Source organism: Podarcis gaigeae (genome assembly GCF_964106915.1).
Source record: "Podarcis gaigeae genome assembly, chromosome: 8".
Lineage (NCBI taxonomy): Eukaryota > Metazoa > Chordata > Lepidosauria > Squamata > Lacertidae > Podarcis > Podarcis gaigeae.
Genome location: NC_139684.1, coordinates 12,699,533 through 12,716,287, shown reverse-complemented (window position 1 = coordinate 12,716,287; position 16,755 = coordinate 12,699,533). Strand labels below are relative to the sequence as shown.

Here is a 16,755-nt window from a genome sequence, read left to right as displayed (position 1 = left end):
TTAATCTTGACTCATATGGCTTTCTCCCTTTCTCTTTTCCCTAATTTGCTCTTCCTTCATTGCTACAACCTTGTTGTCATTACATGCATGTGGTCACTGTTTAAAAACAACAGGTTACTAGTCCTCAAGCTTGCAGAGGCAAATTTGAAAGTCTCTGCCTGCAGAAAGGGTGGGGAGTGCCTGGCAGGAAAAAAAAATGTCAAGATGACAAAGGTCCAGGGTCTCAAAGACTTTTCTGAAGAGTCAGAAACTTTGCTTAAAAGTTATCAAGACTGTATCTCCCATCAGCCACAACCAAGAGAGTCAATGATCAAGGATGGGAATTTGTAGTCTAGCAACACCTGGAGGGAACATCTGCACTGGATCACCCAGTAGTTCCCCTCCAATTTTTCAACATCCCCTGAAGCATCTAAACTTTAAATGGCAGGGGAGTGATTTTTAAGTGTCTGCAAGGCGGTTGGAGGTGCTGCCTGGAGGCGGTTGGAGGATGGATGGCGGCTAATGGATTGAGGTTGAATCCTGACAAAACAGAAGTACTGTTTTTGGGGGACAAGGGGCAGGCTGGTGTGGAGGACTCCCTGGTCCTGAATGGGGTAACTGTGCCCCTGAAGGACCAGGTGCGCAGCCTGGGAGTCATTTTGGACTCACAGCTGTCCATGGAGGCACAGGTCAATCTGGTACGCAGGCTGAGGCCCTATCTGCCCGCAGACTGTCTCACCAGAGTGGTACATGCTCTGGTTATCTCTCGCTTGGACTACTGCAATGCACTCTACGTGGGGCTACCTTTGAAGGTGACCCAGAAACTACAACTAATCCAGAATGCGGCAGCTAGACTGGTGACTGGGAGCGGCCGCCGAGACCACATAACACCGGTCTTGAACGATCTACACTGGCTCCCAGTACGTTTCCAAGCACAATTCAAAGTGTTGGTGCTGACCTTGAAAGCCCTAAACGGTCTCAGTCCAGTATACCTGAAGGAGAGTCTCTACCCCCATCATTCTGCCTGGACACTGAGGTCCAGCGTCGAGGGCCTTCTGGCGGTTCCCTCGCTGTGAGAAGCCAAGTTACAGGGAACCAGGCAGGGGGCCTCCTCAGTAGTGACGCCCGCCCTCTGGAATGCCCTCCCTTCAGATGTCAAAGAGATAAACAACTAGCTGACATTCAGAAGACATCTTAAGGCAGCCCTGTTCTGGGAAGTTTTTAATGTATGACATATTAATGTATTTTTGGTCTTTGTTGGAAGCCGCCCAGAGTGGCTGGGGAAACCCAGCCAAATGGGCGGGGTACAAATAATAAATTATTATTAAATTATTATTATTATTATTATAAACCCAAATAGGAAAAGAGCCCCCAATCACTGCATGGGATTGAACTAGATTACCTTTGACATCCCCTCCAACTCTACAATGCTAAAAGAAAAAAGGCTGAAGCTTCAGACTGATTTCCCCCCCTTCTTTTAATAGTTTGGTTTCAGGTATTAACAGCACTGATACAGCAAGAAAGGTAATTCATGCCCAAATAAAAAATATCACCATTGTAAATAACAGCAGATACCAAGAGACACACCGCAGGGAGGATTTTTGGAGAGCCCCAAAGACAGAAAAGGATATATATATATATATATATATATATATATGGAGTAATCAAAATTAGCAGCAATAGAACAATAAAAAATAAAGTGCATTTGGCTAAACATGTTGCTTTAATATTGATTGTGGAGGATTGACTACCAAAATCCAGAAATGGCACCCCTCATATGTCATTATCAAGGTGGTTGACAGCGGATCTTGTCTTAAAGGAGCATCAAATATCTTAGCGAATGGGCTAAGCTGAGGATCTAGGGTTGTAGCCAATGCTAACCCTACTTAGAGTAGACCCACTGAAGTTCATGACTAGCTTAGCCCATTCAGATTCCCTCCATCAATCCAAACTGGGGTGTCTTTTTTAAAAAGGGGAAGGTGGGATGTCAATGGAACAAATCACATGAAGTGTATAAAGGGATCAAAATCTCCACTGCGGTCGGGTCGCCTATCCACACTGTTCCAGAAGACTCCCGAGGAAGCCTGTAGTAGCCAAGGAGGTTATTTCAGCAAGGTAGGGAGGGGCGGGTTTCTTATCCTGCAATTCATAGCGCGGCTACGTGCATAATTTCTTCGGCCTGGGAGGTGCACCCTCTAATGAATCTTGTCAGTGCTTGTGGTGCTCCATGAGGACTAGTGGCATGAGAGGCGGACAAACAAATTCCCTCAAGTGGAAGGTTGGCGGGGGGGAAAGAGTCATAATTCAAAAGAATTAAGAGGCACAGGGGATAAGGATGTTCATCTGTCCTGTTCAATATGTGTGAACCTCATTGTTATAAAACAGGGGTAATAATAATAATAATAATAATAATAATAATAATAATAATAATAATAAAGTTATTATTATTATGTATTTGTACCATACCCAACTGACTGGGTAGGCAACGTGGTGCCCTTGGTAACTTCTAGCACAGCCTGGTGCCCTTGAGGACTCCAACTCCCATCAGCCCCAGCCAGAATGGCCAATGGGTAGGGATGATGGGGAGTGTAGTCCACATGTGGAAGGTACCACGTTTATCTTTAGAACAGGGGTGGGTACCCAAATGTTGAACAGGTCACACTTTACATACTTGGGAACATCGAGGCAAGAGAAAGGATCTAAGCCACTTCTTTGTCCAACAACCTAGCCCCGTGTCGCTTCAATCCTAGGCCAGGGCATTTCTGCCAAGTTTGGAAGTTGTGTTTAATAGCTCAGGGCGCCTTCCTGCCCTGGCCAAGCCCCAAGGACAGATCCCACCCTCTTCCTAAAAGGGCTGGGCAAGGTTTCGAGGGCAGCTCCGAGAAGCGGGCAGGCTGCCCTCCCCTGCAAATCGCCTGGCACCAGGTGACTCGAGAGCTCAGGAAATCGGTGCCGGCAGGTCTCCATGCGTGGCAGAAGGTAAGAGACGTGGTTTGTCCAAAACGACCAAACAGTTGCCTCTCGGACACCATGGGTCTGACCCAGCTCCCACCGAGAGGCCAGCTTGGCATAAAGCCACCCCAGCGAGACAGATTGCTAGCCCTGCACAGAGTAAACCCATTGAAGTTAACCCTCTCGACCAGCTTAGGCACATCAATTTAAACGGGCAACTTCAGAGCAGGACACATTCACACCACTGTCGTGCCTCTTTAAGCAATCATGGCTTTCCCCCAGAGAATCCTGGGAACTGTAGTTCGTTCAGGGTGTTGAGAGTTGTTAGGAGATCTCTATTCTGCTCCCAGAGTGGTTTAACAGTCAACCCCTCTTTCCTCAGGGAACTGTAGCTCTGAGAAGGGAATGAAGGTCTCTTCACAACTCTTAGACCCTCTACAGTTCCCAGGATTCTCTGGAGGAAGCTAGGACTGTTAATGTGGTATCGCAGTGCTTTAAATGTCGCCTTTGCAGAATACAACGCTCTGGCTGGACTGCACCTCGAAGAATGCAATATTATTATTATTATTTTTTAAAGGAATAGATGGGCATTAATTCATCGAGACCTGGAATTGGAGAGGGAAGTTTCATCTAAACTTGCTGGGAAAAGGGGATCCAAACAGAATCTGCCCAAGTTGATCTTGACATTTCATTGTTGTTAAAAGACAAAGAAGAGGGGAACGCAGACCAGATTTATCATTCCTCCTTGTAAGGGTATAAACACAGGCATTTTCTCTCCTGCTAATTATTAGCTTATTAACACTCTTGGAAGAAGGAGCGGGGAAGGAGGACTCTAAAATAAAGTGTATGCCAAACCGGGGTGCGGGTGGGGATTAGAAATGGATAAACCATGCAGAGGACGTGTGATTCTCTCGGTCTCGTGGCGGAAAAGGAGAGACGGGGCAGCGATTGTCTCCTCTGTGGCTCTGTGGGGGGATCCCCACCGCCTGGAACAGGTTCTGCAAGCGGGTATTGAAGTGGCGAGCAGAAATATCTGCCCTCCTCCTCCGCCTTTCCTCGCTTATCTGCTCTGCTGCAAGTACTGGTGTGTGAACATGTTCAGCTCGCTGTCCAACCAACCGGCTTTGTTCCTGCAGAGGGAAAATACGTCTATTACGGGATGTCGTATCCAGGATGTAGGTAAAACTATGAACGCACATTGCTTTAGAAAGCACAAGTGTGCAATTTTGAACCGCCACCACCCCACCCTGAAGAAAGGGGAGCAGGCAGCTGCTAACCATTTCAGATCTGAGAACTTTAGCCTGCCAGACTCAGCAGGCGTTGAAACAGAGATGCTAACGGGCCTGCCCCCAATACTTGTGGTTGCATTCTGCTTTGTTGTTGCTTTTAAGGTTTTTACTCAAGCTTTTCTTGTGTTACAAAACAAACAAACAAGGAAAAGTACGTGTGGCGTCTCCACCATCAATTCATAGTGTCTTTTTCACAGCTTGTTTACATTCATTATGAGACATTAGTGTTGGAGACATTGTGCGGTTAGGGAAAAGGGAGGGGAGAGAGGGAGGGAGACGGGGGTACTTTAAAGGTAAAGGGACCCCTGACCATTAGGTGCAGTCGCGGACAACTGGGGTTGCGGCGCTCATCTCGCTTTATTGGCCGAGGGAGCCAGCGTCCAGCTTCCGGGTCATGTGGCCAGCATGACTAAGCCGCTTCTGGCGAACCAGAGCAGCGCACAGAAACGCCGTTTACCTTCATGCCGGAGCGGTACCTATTTATCTACTTGCACTCTGACATGCTTTCGAACTGCTAGGTTGGCAGGAGCAGGGACCGAGCAACGGGAGCTCACCCCGTCGCGGGGATTCGAACCGCCGACCTTCTGATCGGCAAGTCCTAGGCTCTGTGGTTTAACCCACGTCCCATTTTCTTGTGTTACAAAACAAACAAACATGGGAAAGTACATGTTGCGTCTCCACCATCAATTTGTAGAGTCTTTTTCACAGCTCATTTACATTTGTTATGAGACATTATTGTGGTAGACATTGTGCGGTTAGGGGAAAAGAGAGGGGAGAGAGGGAGGGAGACGGGGAGTGCTTTAATTGTTTTTAATTCTGACTTTGAAATCATCATAACCTGCCCTGGGACCTGCTGGTGAAGGGCAGGTAACACAATCCACCCACCCATCCATCCATCCATCCATCCATCTAGTCCTGCTTATGGGCTTCCCAAGGTGGCATCTCGTTGGCACCCATGAGGTCAGGACTAGATGGGCCCCCTTTGGCCTGATCTAGCAGGGATTTTCCTAGGTCCTTATGGAACCTCCAGATGCAGAGGCAGTCTATCGACCGTATTTTTTGCTCCATAACATGCACTTTTTTTCCTCCTAGAAAGTAAGGGGAAATGTCTGTGTGTGTTATGGAACGAATGCCTACGGATGGCGGGGGGATCTGCTGCAGTCGTGAGCAGAGGATCCATGGTTCCCCTTCCTTCCCTCCTCCGTGGCTCGCTTTGAAACTGTCTGGTTGGCTGCTTTAAAGCAAGCAGGCTCTCTGTCCCTCCCTCCTCCCCACTCAGCTTGCTAAATAGCAGCAAAGCTTTTCAGCTCCCTGAGCCGGGGAGGAGGGAGAGAAGCAGAACCTGCTTGCTTTAAAGGAGCAAAGCGGGAGAGGAGAGGAGCCACTTACACGAGTGTTCGGTTACAAAGCTCCTGTTCGGTTACAAAGCATGGATCCACATGGATCCTCGGGATTTTTGCACTGGGTCACCCCAAATTCGCGATCAGATCACATAGCATGTCCATGGCTACAGCCTGCACCAAAAAACACACACGCACCCACTGTTTCATGGGGCTGCAATGGCGAAAAAACGTGGTTACAAAGCATGGATCCACATGGATCCTCAGGATTTTTGCATTGGGCTATCCCAAACTCACCGTCAGATCACATGTATGTGGCCACAGCATGAACCACAAAAATCATACATCCACTGTTTCGTTTATAATATTTTTTCCCTTGGCAGAATCCGAGACCAGGGAGAAGAGTCGGCAGAAGAAGATTGGAATAAATTTAAATACTATTTACAGAAATATTGTAAAATTAATGAATGTTAGAATGATGTTGGATAGAAAACAAGTGGTTTCCAGCTGTAATGCTTTAAGAGAATATGAAAAAAAGGTTTAGAAATAGGTAAAAATTTAATGGTAAGGATTTGCTGAACTAACAATCTGAATTGGAATACAAAAAAGAGAGGTATGAGGAGGTCCAGGAAATAAGTTAAAGGAAAATAAGTAATGGAAATTCTGTGTGTTTTTAATTATTTTTATTTTTGTATTTTTGTTATTTTTTCTTTTTATTTTCATTGTATTATTATTGAAAATTTATATATATATATATTCCCTTGTTTTCCTCCTCTAAAAACTATGTGCGTGTTATGGTCAGGTGCGTGTTATAGAGCAAAAAATATGGTAGTTTCCTGGGTTCTTTGGGAGATTTGGCCCCTGGGAGGACTGGGAGATGCTGGACTAGATGGGCCTTTGGCCAGCAGGTTCCTCTTAAGTTCCCATGGTTCCAGCATCACTCAGTTTCAGCAAATGAAGCCCTTCTGAGCATTCCACCTTCCCGAGTTCAGCACTTGCCACCCTGGAAACGACTCATTATTTCACTTTTATTAGAGCAGCCGCTGAAGGTGGAAACTGGGAGACAGCCCTGCTTCCCATATTCCATACCTGAGCAGCTTGGCTTTGCTCTGAAGGGAGTCCAAGATCTCAATCTTTTGATTCAGGGCCGTGATCTCCTTCTCGAGATCTTCTCTCGTCACGTCAACCTGCTGGCAGAGCTGGGCGAAGGTCCCGGCAAGCTCCCTTTTCCAAAAAAGAGGGGGGAAATGGAGAAGAGGAAGAATTCAACCAGAGGCATAGCTGTCAAGCGTCCCTTATTTGGCGGGACAGTCCCTTATCCCAGCGCCATGTCCCGCTGCTGGCTGGGCTTTCTGCCTTTGGCTCGAACGGGCTCAGAAGTTGAACATACCTGTGCCCAGAAAATCCCTTATTTTGGCTGCTGATCCCTTATTTCCGAGGCTGCTAGTCCCTTATTTTCAAATTTGTAAGTTGACAGCTATGATCAGAGGGAAAGGAATAAAATGGCAAGGTAGAGAACGAACACAGGTAGCTGCTTGCTTTGTACCAAGTGTAGATCATTGGTCCATTTAGCTCAGGGTTTCCAGCACTGACCAGCAGCAGCTCTCCAGGGCAGCAGACAGGAGTTTTCTCCAGACCTACCTGGCGATGCTGGGAACTGAACTCAGGAACTTCTGCATGATGAGCTAAAATTCCTGTAATGGCTACAAACCAGCCAGAATTTTTGTGAACATTCCATGACACCCAGGGCAGAAACTGAAGTCAGAAAGGCTACAGGATCCTTTGGTCCAATAAGGCAGCAGCGTTTTACGTGGGTCAAACCATTCAGCCCTAATTTAAAAGCTACGTTAAATTGCTGTAGTGTTTATACGACGGTTAGAATGTTTGTGAACATGCCATGACACCCAGGGCAGGCCTTGAAGTAAGACTGTCTATGCAGGGTTATTCAGCCCACTTAATAAAGAAATATTATTCATGAGCAGGATTCAAACTACGAGCAACAAAAGGAATTCAAGATTACTGTATTATTGTTTTGATATAAGAAGAGGGAAGATAGGGTGCAGCAAGGGGGAGAAATAATAAAAAAAACTACAATGGAAAATGGGATGGGAAGTCGCTAAAACCAAAGAAAAATCTACAGTGGTACTTTGGTTCTCAAATACCTTGGTGCTCAAACAACTTGGAACCCAAACACTGCAAACCTGGACGTAAGTGTTCTGGTTCGTGAACATTTTTCAGAAGCCGAACGTGCTCCTTTTGAGTGTTACACTTCCGTTTTTAGTGTTATGCTGAGGTCTGCCTGTTTTTGCTATTTATTTTGCGTTTTTGTGGCTCTTTGTGTGTGTGTGTGTGACTATGTGGAACCCAGTACAGCTACTGATCGATCGATTTGATTGCATGACTGCAGTATATTGATTATTGCTTTCATTTTATGGATCCATGGTCTCGTTAGACAGTAAAATTCATGTTAAATTGCTGTTTTAGGGGTTGTTTTTAAAAGGATTAATCCATTTTGCATTACTTTCTATGTGAAAGTACACCTTGGTTTTGGAACACTTTGGTTTTGGAACTGACTTCTGGAACGGATTAAGTTTGAGAACCAAGGTACCACTATATTATGTATTGGAAAGTTCATGTGAAGTTTTTGGGAATGTATCTAAAAATAAATAAATAAAAGTTAATCGCCCCAGAGGTTATACAATGGTTAGAATGTTTGTGAACATGCCACGACACGCAGGGCAGGCATCTGAGAACGCTGAGCTCTCTCTGCAAGGAGTCATTTGTGTTTTTGTAAGAACAGGAGCTCCTGAGAGCCACATCAAGGCTCAGAAGGCCACAATTGCGGATAATTTTTTCCCCCGTCCCCTGGAATGGAAGCGAAGCGAAAGACTCACTGCTGAACTTGATGGCTGCAGTTTGAACCCGTGTAGCTGACGATGAGCTGGAGTTTCTCGCCGGCGTAGTCCACAAACTGTCGCTTGAAAGCTCTCTCCTTCGCTCTTGTGGTCCAGGTGAGACGCTCATAAACGTACAGCAGTCCATAGAGGCCAAAAGAAAGGGCAATCAGCCTCCAGCCCACAGCCTTCCAGACCTGCGGGCAGAAGGAAACGTGATGATCATTTTTCTTTTTTTAAAAAACACACCCAACAGCTGAAGAATCAAATCAAATCTTTATTGTTACGGTCAACGGCCAGCATGAAAGGGGCAAAATAAGAGGGCAAAACTGAACAAAAGTAGCACAGAGTAAAATAAAATGGGCACCAACTTATTGGAGGTTGTTGCCATGTTATGATCTCTGAAGAGTAAAATTACTGTATTTTTCGCTCTATAAAAAGGGGAAATGTGTGTGCGTCTTATGGAGCAGATGCAGGCGGGAGGCTCTGCTCAGCACTCCCTTTAAAGAGCCGCGTGGAGTGTGTGGAGCTGCCCTTCTCGGAGAAAAGCCCCCAAGAGGCTCCGTGCCTCCGTGCGCTCTTTAAAGGGAGCATGGCTCTTGGGGGAGCCTTAGCAATGCACAGTCTCTCCCGGGCAGGGGGTGAAGGCTCCCCTTGCCCGGGAGAGGCTGCGCGCGGCTAAAGAAGAAGAAGCCAGGACAGTGAGTGGGATCCCGCTGGCTGTTCTAGCTTCTGGCTTAGCCACAGGATGAAGTCTCCGCAGGGGAGCAGGGAGCCTTCGTGCAGCTATCCCTGGCTTTTGCGGGAGGTGGGGGAAGGGACAGAGCGCGCGGCTCTGTCCCTTCTGTAGGGATGATCGCGGAGTGGGGGGTGGGGTCCGGAGGGGAGCCCACTCCCCACCTGCAGGCAGCCACAGTCCGCCTGCATGCGTGACCTTGGGGTGCAAGGCACGCCCCCTCACAGACAAAGCCACGGCTGTCTGAACATCGTTGCCTCTGTCTAACCTTTTGCGGTCTCAGTAGTCTGCGGTGTCCTGCCTGTAACCTTTGTCTCTGTTTTTTTTTTTAAAAAAATGATATTTTATTAAATTTTAACAATAGAAAAGTTGTAAAACAAACAGTAGAGAAAGCACAAGAAAAAATACAAAAATACAAAAAATAGAAACAATTAACATAAGAACAAAAGAAAACAGAAAAACAAAAATCCCTCTTTTTTATCTTCTTTGGTTAACTTATTTTCCTGACTTCCTCGCGCCTCCCTTTTTTGTATTCCACTTAAACATTTATTCAGCAAATTCATTAATTTCGAACCTTCTTCTAACATCAGTCCAATTCTTACATAATCTTTACTTTATTACTAGAACCCCTTCATTTCATTTCAATGTCATCAACATTCAAAAATTTTACAATGTTTCTGTAAGTAGATTTTAAATTTCCTCCAATCTTCTTCCACCAACTCTTCTCCCTGGTCTCGGATTCTGCCAGTCATTTCCACCAGCCTGTAACCTTTGTCTCTGAGACCTTTCGTCTCCTTCGTCATACACTGTGCAAGGGGAAAATGACGCAGTGGAAACAGGTGCCAAAATAACTTTGTACCACCCCACTATCTTAGGACCGAAAGATGTGTAAAGGTCACAGCCCAAAATGTATCTGCCTGATTTGCATATTGGTGTCAATAAAAGGAGGCTCCACAGGGCTGGCGAGCAGCTTGCATGCAGCCCACCTGTGCGCAGCTCACCTGCATTATCAACTTCTGCCTCATGTCCATCACTTCACCTTTCCCCACCTCCCAGAAAAGCCCCAAAGAGCCGCGCTCCCTTTAAAGAGTGTGCAGCTCTTGCGGGAGGAAAGCCATTAGGCTTGCTTTCGCTGAAGCCAGGAGGGCGAGAGGGATCGGTGCGCACAAATCCCACTTGCTCTCCTGGCTTCAGGGGTACCCTCTTAGCTCAGGATGTTTTGCGTTCGTTTCTTATTTCTTGTTTTCCTCCCCTAAAAACTAGGTGCATCCAATCGTCCGGTGCGTCTAATAGAGCGAAAAATACGGTACTCCTCAGCGTAAAAAGGTGGACTTATAAATGTGAAGAAGAAGAGTTTGGATTTGATATCCCTCTTTATCACTACCCAAAGGAGTCTCAAAGCAGCTAACATTCTCCTTTCCCTTCCTCCCCCCCCAACAAACACTCTGTGAGGTGAGTGGGGCTGAGAGACTTCAGAGAAGTGTGACTGGCCCAAGGTCACCCAGCAGCTGCATGTGGAGGAGCGGAGACGCGAACCTGGTTCACCAGATTACGAGACTACCGCTCTTAACCACTACACCACACTGGCTCCCTGTTCTCTTATATATGAGGAGCACATGAATTACAGCTACATTGCAAGGGAGCAGTCTTTGGAAGCATCAATAGTGTGTGGGGGGGAATCATCCAACTCAGTATTGTCTACACGGACTGGCAGCAGCTCTCCAGGGTTATGGACAGGTGTCTGTGCCAGTCCTACGTGGAGATGCCAAGAACTGCACTTTCTGCATGCAGGGCCCAACGCTCTGTTACTGAGCTACAGGAGGGCCGGGCGAGGGAATCCAAACACCCTCAGATATCGAGGTTCTCCTTCAAACGTACCACTCCTCCAACCACGAGGATGCCCATAGAGGTTCTGGATGTGAGAGAGGCCAGCCCAGTGACCATCGAGACCATCAGCTCTTCCTGAGTCAAGGATCCCTGAGGTAAGGGAGGCAGGCTTGGGTTGGCTGGAGTCAAAGGCAGAGGACGCTGAACCTAAGTTTGAAAAAGGAAAATAAAAGAGGAAGGGGCAGAGAGAAGAAAGAAAAAATTCAGAGAACGGTTTGACTCCATTTGTAAGCACTTCCAGTACAATGCAAAATGCTTAGTTCCTTCATTTCTTTGGATAAGACAAACTGGTCTATTTTTCCCCATTTTACAGGCTGGGTTATTGAGGCCAAGGCACAGTAAAAGGGCCAGAAGGCAACTTGACAGAACTTTGCATATCACTGTCTCTCCCCAATGGCAGCAGAAGCAGGAACTGTGTGAGAGAAGGGTGTATGTGGAATGCAAATGCAGTTTGTTTCTGTTTTTAGTTTATCAGTGCCTCTGTCTTGCGTTTTTATCTTGTCTAGAGGGGCTGGGAGCTGGGGGCATTGTTATGCAGTGGTTTCGCTCCTTCCTCCTGGGCCGGGTTCAGAAAGTGGTGGTGGGGGATGAGTGTTCAGACCCCTGGGCTCTCACTTGTGGGGTGCCTCAGGGTTCCATCCTCTCCCCCATACTTTTTAACATCTATATGAAGCCGCTGGGAGAGATCATCAGGGGGTTTGGACTGGGTGTCCATCAATATGCAGATGATACCCAGCTCTACCTCTCTTTCAAATCAGAACCAGTGAAGGCGGTGAAGGTCCTGTGTGAGTGCCTGGAGGCAGTTGGAGGATGGATGGTGGCTAATGGATTGAGGTTGAATCCTGACAAGACAGAAGTACTGTTTTTGGGGGACAGGGGGCGGGCTGGTGTGGAGGACTCCCTGGTCCTGAATAGGGTAACTGTGCCCCTGAAGGACCAGGTGCGCAGCCTGGGAGTCATTTTGGACTCACAGCTGTCCATGGAGGCGCAGGTCAATTCTGTATCCAGGGCAGCTGTCTACCAACTCCACCTGGTATGCAGGCTGAGACCCTGTCTCGCCAGAGTGGTGCATGCTCCGGTTATCTCCCGCTTGGACTACTGCAATGCGCTCTACGTGGGGCTACCTTTGAAGGTGACTTGGAAACTACAACTAATCCAGAATGCGGCAGCTAGAATGGTGACTGGGGGCGGCCGCCGAGACCACATAACACCGGTCTTGAAAGACCTACATTGGCTCCCAGTACATTTCCGAGCACAATTCAAAGTGCTGGTGTTGACCTTTAAAGCCCTAAACGGCCTCGGCCCAGTATACCTGAAGGAGCGTCTCTGCCCCCATCGTTCTGCCCGGACGCTGAGGTCCAGTGCCGAGGGCCTTCTGGCGGTTCCCTCATTGCGAGAAGCAAAGCTACAGGGTACCAGGCAGAGGGCCTTCTCGGTAGGGGCGCCTGCCCTGTGGAACGCCCTCCCATCAGATGTCAAAGCGATAAATAACTACCTGACATTCAGAAGACATCTTAAGGCAGCCCTGTTCAGGGAAGTTTTTAATCTGTGATATTTTAGTGTATTTTTGGTTTCTATGGAAGCCACCAAGAGTGGCTGGGGAAACCCAGCCAGATGGGCGGGGTACAAATAATAAATTATTATTATTATATTATTATTATTGTAAGCCACCCTGAGATCTTTTGATTAGTTGCTGAGGTCAGGGAAGGTGGAGGCAGCCCGGAAGCTGCATCTTAGAGCCCCTGCACCACCATCATATGGGGACATTCGAGCAGCTCCTGAAGCCGGCCAGAGCCAACTGCTCCGGGCTGCTGAGACTGCCGCTACTGCGTTTCCTGGAGACATCAGATGAAATCCGGGATGGAATTTGTCCGGGGACCTATACGCAAATCCGGGGACTGTCCCCGGGAAACGGGGACATCTGGTAACCCTATAATATACACCTGGTAAATAATCATCACCATAATTTTGGGTTCTTTAGAATGAAAGTGGCAGAATCTGCAAGTTCCCCTGTGTGCTGGTTCCTTCTCATTGGGGCACACAATGAGGCACTGGGTGCCTCTGAGCATAGGAACCTGCCCTTGCAATGAGTCACTCCACTGGTCCACTTAACTCAGTGGTAGCCACCCTTGTGGTACCCATCCTCCCTGGCCATTGGACACGTTGGCTGGAAATTATGGGAACTCAAGTCTAACACAATCTTGAGGATACCACTTGGCTACCCTCAATGGAAGACTGTCTGTGTTTTCTTTTTTCCTCCTCCCTCCAAGTTCCCCTCTCCTTTCATGTCACGAGCCTTTTAGATAGTGAAACCTGAAGGAGTCCCATTGTTCAGTCTGGACACACTCAGATCCAGCTCCGAGGGTCTTCAGGCAGGTTTTCTCACTGCAAGAAGTAAAGCTGCAGGGAACCAGGCAGAGAGCCTTTTTGGGCAGTGGTGCCCTCCTTGTGGAACACTCTCCCATCAGATGTCAAGGAAAGAACTATACAACTTTTAGAAGACACCTGTTTCGGGAGGTTTTTAATGTTTTGACATTTTCTTATGTTTTTAGATGTGCTGGAAGCCGCCCAGAGTGGCTGGGGAAACCCAGCCAGATGGGCAGGGTATGTATGTATGTATGTATGTATGTATGTATAAATAAATAATAAATATTATTATTATTTATTAATACTCTGCTCATCTGGCTGGGTTTCCCCAGCCACTCTGGGTGGCTTCCAACAGAATATTAAAATACAATAGTCTATTAAACATTAAAAGCTTCCCTAAACAGGGCTGCCTTCAGATGTCTTCTAAAAGTCTGGTAGTTGTTGTTCTCTTTGACATCTTGTGGGAGGGCGTTCCACAGGGCGGGTACCACTACCAGAAGGCCCTTGGCGATGGACCTCAGTGTCTGGGTATATAAATAATAACATTATTATTATTAAGCCACGTTGGTAGCCCCCTGATAATACCAGCTTTCTGGCTCTACCTGGGTATTGAACCCAAGACCTTCCGCGTACAAGGCAGATGCTCTATTTCTCTGCCACGACCCAAGAAGAGGAGAGGTAGCTGCTTGGGGAGGGGGGCTTTTCAGGAGCACCTACTGGGTGAAGCAGGGTGCTGGAGGGTTCTCACCTGGTCATTGTAGCCCATCAAGGCCCGTCGGGTGTTCTTGGGTCCCAGGAACCTGTTCACGAGCATCGTCCAGCCGAGAGAGAAGTGGAACTGGATATCCTCCTGGAAGTCGGCGCAGAGCTTGTCGCAGTTGAGGTCGTAGCTCATCGCGAAGCACTGCCGGGGAATGAGCTTGTCTATCTGGCTTCTCAGAGAGGCTGGCAGGAGGGGCTTTAAGCCGTCTTCACGGGGGAGCAAAGAGGCAACAGAACTTGCTATTAGAACAAGCCCTAATTCACGGACCAACATATCAGATGCACTGGGGATAGGAACCCTGTTGCTAGGCTGGTTTCTGCCAGCCCCTGCCAACCTGACCAATGGTCCCTGTCTCTGCACTGAAGGCAGCTAGGGGCAGTAAGGGCAAGTGACGGCCTAGTTCACGGATGGGGAACCTGTGGCCCTCCAGATGTTGCTGGACTCCAACTCCCATCTGCCCCTGCCAGCATAGTCCTTGGTCCGTGACCCTGCATTAAAAACGATGCTGGGGCAGTAAAGGCAAGTGATGGTCCAGTCAAGTGAAGGCGCCTTTGGATATTGCTGGACTCCAATTGCCATCAGCCCCAGCCACTACAGCCAATGGCCTGGGGTGACCAAAGCTGTGGTCCAGTTGTAGGTTCCCTAGATTTGCTTTACAAGCGAGAAAACAGAAAAGGGAGTGTCTCTGAAGCAGTCAAGATCTCCAAACATCTGGCTCAGGTAAAGGTAAAGGGACCCCTGACCATTAGGTCCAGTCGTGGGCGACTCTGGGGTTGTGACGCTCATCTCGCTTATTAGCCGAGGGAGCCGGCGTACAGCTTCCGGGTCATGTGGCCAGCATGACTAATTCGCTTCTGGCGAACCAGAGCAGGGCACGGAAACGCCGTTTACCTTCCCGCTGGAGTGGTACCTATTTCTCTACTTGCACTTTGACGTGCTTTTGAAATGTTAGGTTGGCCGCAGCAAGGACCGAGCAACAGGAGCTCACCCCGTCACGGGGATTTGAACCGCCGACCTTCTGATCGGCAAGTCTTAGGCTCTGTGGTTTAATCCACAGCACCACAAGTGAGAAAACAGAAAAGGGAGTGTCTCTGAAGCAGCCTAGATCTCCAAACATCTGGCTCAGATACAGGTACTTAATTCCCAAGCAGCACAGGAGACCTGCTCCCTTTTCACTAACCGATCATCTCCTGCTGCATCGTCTGAAGGGACGTCGTGATGGAGCTGGAGCAGCGGTCAGACATATTCCGGCCAAGACCCTCCTCAATGTGCCGGTGGAGTTCCTGGGGGGGGGGGCAGGGGGAGAGAGGTAGAGATCAAAGCTGCTTTTTGCATGGCACTGCAAGTACACCCCCCCCCCGGTTTATTTTTTTGCATCAATATCCCGCCTTTTCCCTCTGAGTAGCTCACGTTGGAGCACATCGCTCTTCCTCACTTACGACGACCCTGTGAGGTAGGTCTCCCAGGGAGATTCATGGCCAATTGGGGAAATGAACCCTGGTCTCCCAGGTCTAGTCCTGGGAACTGTAGTCCACCCCCTAGCAAAGCTACAACTCCCCAACTACAGTTCCCAAGATTCTTTTTTTTGGGGGGGGGGGGGGAATCTACCACTGAGCTACAAGCCACTCCAGTAACAACAAACTTCTGAGCTACTCCTTGTGCGCTTATAAGCTTATAAGCAACAGGTAAAAACAACAACAGATAATAATTGCTGCAACTCACATTCTTATAAACTTTAATGACTACGGGAGACGGGTGAAAATCTAGCTGGAAGTCGTCCACCAACACAGAGAGGCGTCTGATCTCTTCCGCCATCGCGTTGGAGACCTGGAAGGTACAATTGCGTTATGGCAGGTGACTAAGGCAAAGCGCAGAGGATCAGGGCCTCCCTCTGTGCCCGAAGCACATGAGTGTGTGTGTATGTGTGTGTGTGCGTACCAAAGCTCTGCCCTCTGCTGAAGGAAAAGCAGAATGGGTGCAAATCGAAGGAAGTGTGGTTTTGCACGAAGGAATCACTCTAATAACAAACAAAGGTTGGGGAGTTGGGCAACAGAAAATGGGAGTCAAAATCAGGGCCACTTGGAAAACAGGAGAGAGGAATCAGCCCTGCTGGGTAAACCCCCAAAGTATTTGTTGGGAAACTGTTTATGTGCAGCTACTCACACATGGGACGCGGGTGGCGCATGGGACGCGGGTGGCGCTGTGGATAAAAGCCTCAGCGCCTAGGACTTGCCGATCGAAAGGTCGGCGGTTCGAATCCCCGCGGCGGGGTGCGCTCCCGTTGCTCGCTCCCAGCGCCTGCCAACCTAGCAGTTCGAAAGCACCCCCGGGTGCAAGTAGATAAATAGGGACCGCTTACTAGCGGGAAGGTAAACAGCGTTTCCGTGTGCAGCTCTGGCTCGCCAGAGCAGTGATGTCACGCTGGCCATGTAACCCGGAAGTGTCTCCGGACAGCGCTGGCCCCTGGCCTCTTAAGTGAGATGGGCGCACAACCCCAGAGTCTGTCAAGACTGGCCCGTACGGGCAGGGGTTCCTTTACCTTTACTCA

The 16,755-nt window shown here is 48.3% G+C and overlaps 1 protein-coding gene across 5 annotated transcripts in view; it reads right to left on the bottom strand.

Annotated features, from left to right (window-relative positions):
- Positions 1 to 1,448: 1,448 nt before the first annotated feature.
- MFN2 (mitofusin 2) overlaps positions 1,449 to 16,755 on the bottom strand; it is a 39,989-nt gene continuing 24,682 nt past the window's right edge. For all 5 annotated transcript variants that reach the window (XM_083750193.1, XM_083750195.1, XM_083750194.1 and 2 more), the window contains 7 exons: positions 15,930 to 16,034; positions 15,388 to 15,490; positions 14,193 to 14,413; positions 11,069 to 11,224; positions 8,455 to 8,651; positions 6,650 to 6,784; positions 1,449 to 4,061 (listed from right to left, as the gene is read on the bottom strand). In XM_083750193.1, coding sequence (XP_083606319.1) covers positions 3,992 to 4,061; positions 6,650 to 6,784; positions 8,455 to 8,651; positions 11,069 to 11,224; positions 14,193 to 14,413; positions 15,388 to 15,490; positions 15,930 to 16,034 — 987 coding nt within the window. In that variant the 3' untranslated portion in view covers positions 1,449 to 3,991. The remainder of the gene's footprint in view (positions 4,062 to 6,649; positions 6,785 to 8,454; positions 8,652 to 11,068; positions 11,225 to 14,192; positions 14,414 to 15,387; positions 15,491 to 15,929; positions 16,035 to 16,755) is intronic.